The sequence below is a fragment of the Arachis ipaensis genome, chromosome B6 (assembly GCF_059453495.1).
Source record: "Arachis ipaensis isolate K30076 ecotype BB chromosome B6, ASM5945349v1, whole genome shotgun sequence".
NCBI classification, from domain to species: domain Eukaryota; kingdom Viridiplantae; phylum Streptophyta; class Magnoliopsida; order Fabales; family Fabaceae; genus Arachis; species Arachis ipaensis.
In genome coordinates this window covers 128901626-128907500 of record NC_142441.1, presented here as the reverse complement: position 1 = coordinate 128907500, position 5875 = coordinate 128901626, and the positions used below count along the sequence as shown (strand labels likewise).

Below are 5875 nucleotides of genomic sequence, written 5' to 3'. Positions count from 1 at the left end.
AGCTTAAAGGAACCCCCAACTCCAATCCCAACCCCAACCCCGCTCACTCCAGAGCTAGAGCCTCCCTCTCACTCTCTCACACTCACAAATCTGCCACTGCCCACCGCCACCGCACGGTTGCTTCCACATCGCCGGCTCCTCTGCATCTCGTCCCTGCTCCTGTGCATCTCCGGCACTATGTCGTCGCCTCCGTCCGTGGCTTGTCTTCATTGTGTCGTCGCATCTCCTTGCTCCTGTGCCGCTATGCGTCTGTCATCGTCGTCGTCGCGTCCTCATCTGGTGGGGCTTGCATCGCTGCTGCCTCCCCCCTCGCTAGTCTTTGCATCGCCGTGCTTGGTCTCCTTCTTCTCCCCTGCATTCTGCCTTCACATCATCAGGTAAGCTTTTTAATTTTTTTTAATTATTCATTATTGGATTATAATCTGTTGATTTGTTACTGTTTTATATGATTATGGTGAATTGAGCTGCTGTTTTTATAGTGTTGATGTTGTTTTTATATTGTTTTGTGAATGTATATTGTTGGATAGTGGATAGGCTTTATGAATTGAGTTGTTTTTATAGTGTTGGTGCTGTTCTATATTATTACAGTCCTTTTCTCTACCCACATTCTACTAGGGGTGGCAAAGCGGGCTGGCTCGCCCCAACCTGCCCCGCCTCGCCTAGGCCTGCCCCATAAACAGGGCGGGCCAGCCCATCCCGCCAACTAAAATGGGTTCAAAATGCTAGTCCCCCCGCTTTATGGCGGATTGGCGGATCGGCGGGCTAGCCCGCTTGAATTTTTTTTTTTTGAAAAATAAAATTCATTAAAAATAACTAAAAAATAATAATAAAAAAAATACAAATAAAAAATAGGCAAATTATAATATAATTTTTTATTATCTTTTTTTTTTTAATTTTTAACTTCAATAAAATTGTTCAAAATAATATTTGTTAATAGAACTATCTTTATTTTAAAAAATAAGTCACATAATTCGAACAAATATACGAAATTGTAAAATAAAATAAATAAAGTTAATAACTAAAAGGAGAATAAAAAAAAAGTATTTGAAAATTCTATAATTATTGATTTTATAATAGTAATAATTTTTTTATTTAATAAAAAAGAAAAGGAAAAAAAAATCTTCGACCCGGCGGACCGGCCCGCCCGCCCCGTCAAAACCCGCCAATTTGGCGGGCTCCAAATCCTAGTTCGACCCGCCTTTTTAGCGAGTTCAGTGGATCGGTCCGACGAATTCAACTCGTTTTGTCACCCCTACATTCTACCTTTTTGTCATCAAGTATTTTTTTTATTTTTTTAAATTATTTAATGGTTGGATTATAATTTGATTAACCGATGTTGATTAATTGATTCAATTGATTCTTGATTGTTGCTGATTATATTTTATTGATTATAATTTATTAATTCTTGGTAGATTATTCAAATTTGTTAATTACTGTACTATATTATTGCTGTGAATTTATATTGTTAGATACGGAATAGGTTCTGTAAAAAAATTGTTGTTTTGATATGGTTATTGAATTTATATTTTTCTTATATTATTGCTATTTTATATTGAAACTTAAATGTTGTTAAAAGACTAGTGAAGATATATGTATTTTAAATTTCTAACTATTTTAATTTTTTTTTCATTCATATAGAACCGAATCAATCAGTTCAATTAGTGATTCACCCGATTAAACTAGTAATCTAATGATCCAAAAACATTACCGATTCGATCACCGTTCAGTTTTAAAGCCTAAACCCTCCCACTCTCGGTCGGTCAGTCTCCCATAAGGCCAATAATAAGGGTGATAACTGATAAGACAGTTGGCCAAGCTTTTAACGATAAAATAGATTTTCCACTTACAAAGCTGAACTTTCATACCACACAACCAAATTAACATCCCAATAATTAAAAGCCAAATCAAATTAAATCAAATCCCTGCTCAGTCTCTTCTGTTACCGTACTTTCCTCCGTCACACACCAAACTTTTACGGCAGCCCCACCGCCACCACCACCAATGGACGAGTCTCCACCGCCACCGCCACCTCCACCTCCTCCAATGACCCTGGACGGAGTCGAAAACGACGCCGTTTTTGCCAAGACACTCGTGCTGAGTAAACGCGAGGTAACCGCTCGTCGGCTCCGCCGAACGAGGCAACTCAGACGGTGCTACAGAGGGCACTACTGGGCTCTAATGGAAGAGATCAAGTCCAAGTATAAGGAGTATTATTGGACCTACGGTAAGAGCCCCTTCAAGGAAACTAGCGGCGTAAGCGACGCTGTCGTTTTGGGCGACGAGAACAATAACAACGCAATCGGCGGCAATGAGAAGAACAATAATGCCGTTTTGGGAGTTGGAGGAGACGACATTGTTCGGTGCGCTTTTGGTGGATGTAAGATTAAGGCTATGGCGCTTACTCGGTACTGTCACGCTCACATACTTTCGGATCCGAAACAGAAGCTCTATCGGGGATGCAGAACCGTCGCTAAAAAGTGAGTTCTTTTTTACCCCCAAGTTTCTTTTTTTTTTCTTGCAATTTTTTCTTTGGTTGATAGGCTTTCTTGCAATTTGAAATTTGTTGAAGAGTTGTATTTTAATCTTTTGTTTTTTGTGTTCGTTTTCATGTTGCGCTTTTTTCTTTTAGCAAACAATGAATGGAATTCTTTTATCATAATGCGTGTGTGGTTTGGAAAAGATGGGTTGAAGTCTCAGAGGAAGAAACCTGCTTTGTTTGTGGTTCAGTGTGGCTTCATAATTTTGCACTTGCTGATGATGGATTTGGCTCCTCTAATACTTAGGGTAAATAGAATCCAAGGTTTTAATTGTTGAGAATTAGGAGACTAATCCCCATGGTATCCTATCGGGAAAGGAAACTAATTTGAGTATGTCACGCCTAGTCTCCAAGGTTTCCTCACCTCGAGTCGTCACTGGTCCGAGTGTCTCTATCACAAATGTAAAACCATTGATGGTAGATACTTAGAAGTATCTGGTAATATGTATATTTAATTTCCTTGTGTTGAAAATGTGCACTTTACCCCTCTATAGTGCACCTCAACGTTACAGCATAGTTTTTGAATGTGAATGGCGGCTCACGGTGGAGAGCGAAAATTCCGCCATAGGATTATGGCGAATGGCGTTGTGAGAAATGGTGGAAATGTTAGATAGGACTGAAAATACATGTATATCCACAAAATGTAGAAAAGCTGCACATGTAATAGATTATGAAATCTAAGCAATATAAGCAACTTTTTACTCATGCAGTGTGCAATTAATTCAGCTAATCAACAGATAAAGAGTACATTAAGCCATAAAGCACAAAAATACAAAGACATAGAGCTTAAGTGCAAACTATGGCATAGTCAAATACTAAAAACTCAAAAGAAACACCAAAGACGTTGTCTCATCTTGCTTTTTAAACTAACAAATGAAGTATCTAGATTGACTAGAGATGAAATGGAAGAAGAACGAATGCCAAGAAAAAGACTAAAAATAGAACTGAAACAGAGTATTGAACAATTGGAACAGAAACAGTCTTGAAAAGAGAGCAGAGGGAAGAGTTGGAAAAAGGAAAACCACCTAGAGCGGAGCAGGAGGGCCAACTGGCGGCAGCGGTGATGCCGTGATGGCTTCTTTCTCAACCAGCAGTAGTATCAACTTTCTTCCCAAAGGCCTGGATGGTTGCATAGTTTGATTTAATTAATAATCAGTATCTACTTAATTTGTTTGTTTTGGTAAAAGTCGAGCATTTTTTATTTGGAAAATTTTGTTTAGCACAAAGACAACCCATACAAAGTAATACAGATTATGTAAGATGCTTTTATATATATAATGCTGTCCTGATTTCTGTCATTCATTGGCTGAAAATGCAACTGCTTTTCATAATTATCCCATTATACCAAAGTTTTATTATAAATGGTAATCCTATTGGTCAGTTCGTTTTATGCCCACCTCAATCTTACTTAAGTTCTTGGAGAAAACTATGTTATGGCTGCTTTGGTTACTAAAAGAGTATCTTATTTTGTATTCAGTAGTGTCATATGACTCTCGCTTACCAGCTATTCATACTAGTTTATGGATTCAAGCCAACCAAAGAATCCAAGCATTGCACTTTATTGGTCAACAATGTCTTGCAAATAGTTTATTCTTTGGTTGCATTCAGAAATATCACTATCACCTGAAAAACTCACAACACATCTGTTGACTTCTGTTCCTGATCTAATTGTGCATCATTGAAGCATAAATGCATAGAGTTTCACTTCACCTTCTACCACACAGTTTCTAGATTCCATAGAGACAACTTCCTTATCACAAGGTGTGTTTGTGAATTGAGGATTTGGAAGGGAAGGGAGCTCCTGGAAAGGCTTGAGAATTAATTATAAGTCTGATTTCTAATTCAATTCATTCCTTCCCTCTCTTTCCCGTCAAAGCCTTCACTTACAAACATACCCTTTGAGTTTTTTATCCTTACTTGCTGTTCAAGGTATGAGAAGCTTTGTTTGTAATTTGTACTATGTTCTTAATTTAAAGTCTGTAATTTTAAAATTGATGCTTTGTCCTTTTCTATTTTGATGTATTACAATACTGTCCTAATTCCTATTCATAATAATTACCATTTTCTCAGACAGACAAATTTACTGATAAAGGTTTATGGCTCTATGCAGTTTGCCAACAGGGCCTTCATATTGTAATAAACCAGTGTTGAGGTCTGTGGTTCCTGCTGCTTGCACAACTCATTACCAATTAGGTGAAAAGTGTCTTCTTCGTGCTGTAAAAAGGGCAGGCTATAATGTTCCAATTAATCGGAAGCCTAATGTGAGGTTACATGTAGTAATTAATGAATTTCTTCGCCAAATCCAAAATAAACGAGAAGTTGCACTGAAAGCAGGTGTATCTAAAGTTGAGACTCAATAAGAAATAAGGTTAAGTTTCTTATTGTTTAGAAGATGATTGTTGTCTAAGACATTGCATGGTGTTGGGCATATTCCAGTATCTGGGAGAAATTGGTTAATGATTTGGTGTTGAATGACGATCAATAAGAAATGTACTTATATGTCTGTACATCATAAGTATTCCAAGTATGTCATTAATTTTTTTTCTTTTCTTGTTTAGTCACATACTTTGACCCTATGAGCAGCATTGCAATATTTCAATTGTTGATTGTTACTAATAACCAGAATTTCTTGACTTGGATTAAGAATCCTTTTGTGAATCTATGAGAATAGCAATAAGACATAATTAGTTCATTTGATATGTTGAAAGTTTTGGGGTTCATTTAATGACTTATTGATCATTTGACAATACTGCACTAGAGACTTTCTACTGTTGCAAGAATGTCAAAATGATAACTTGAAACTGAAAGGTTCAACTGTTCAATTCAATTTCAAAGTTCTCTTGACTAGCTACATGTTTAAAAGGATTAGTGGATATGCTTGACAGTTTTGTTATTTCGGTTCTTGCACTGCAACTAAGCACTTTAAAAAATATAAAGAAATATAAGTGTCTGCTAATTCCTTGGATCCTGTTCGGTTTCTAAATGTTGAATTGTTGACTTTAACATAAGTGATCAGTTGTATATTCAGAATTTCAGATGCTACTGATATCAAGTACATATGATTGAAAGAAAATACACATACCCCATTATTTGGATTTGGATCTTCTAAAGTTTAAATTTCACTTTAAAGAGTAAAGTGTGATCTCTCACCATTGATTTCATAGGTGGGACCAAATAATAAATATGAAAGAGAAAATATTCAAAGGTAGAAAATCACACTTTACTCTCTAAAGTGAAATTTAAACTTTAGAGGATCCAAATCCCCATTATTTTGGTGATAGTCACATTCTAGCAATAATGTTTGTGAGTGCTATTGGGTGATCACATTTTCTACAATAA

General features: G+C 36.6%; 1 protein-coding gene across 1 annotated transcript; it reads left to right on the top strand.

Annotated features, from left to right (window-relative positions):
- The first annotated feature begins 1674 nt into the window (after positions 1 to 1674).
- LOC107604918 (uncharacterized) lies at positions 1675 to 5235 on the top strand. The gene is made up of 2 exons (XM_016306636.3): positions 1675 to 2477; positions 4647 to 5235. The coding sequence occupies exons 1-2, from the start codon at positions 2002 to 2004 to the stop codon at positions 4894 to 4896; spliced, it is 726 nt and encodes a 241-aa protein (XP_016162122.1). The 5' UTR covers positions 1675 to 2001; the 3' UTR covers positions 4897 to 5235.
- The last annotated feature ends 640 nt before the right edge of the window (positions 5236 to 5875 follow it).

Bases quoted from the DNA above. Each gene is read 5' to 3' on its own strand.
- LOC107604918 (XM_016306636.3), top strand. From the start codon at position 2,002: ATGGACGAGTCTCCACCGCCACCGCCACCTCCACCTCCTCCAATGACC. The intron at 2,478-4,646 runs GTGAGTTCTTTT...GGCTCTATGCAG, and splicing joins TGCAGAACCGTCGCTAAAAA to TTTGCCAACAGGGCCTTCAT.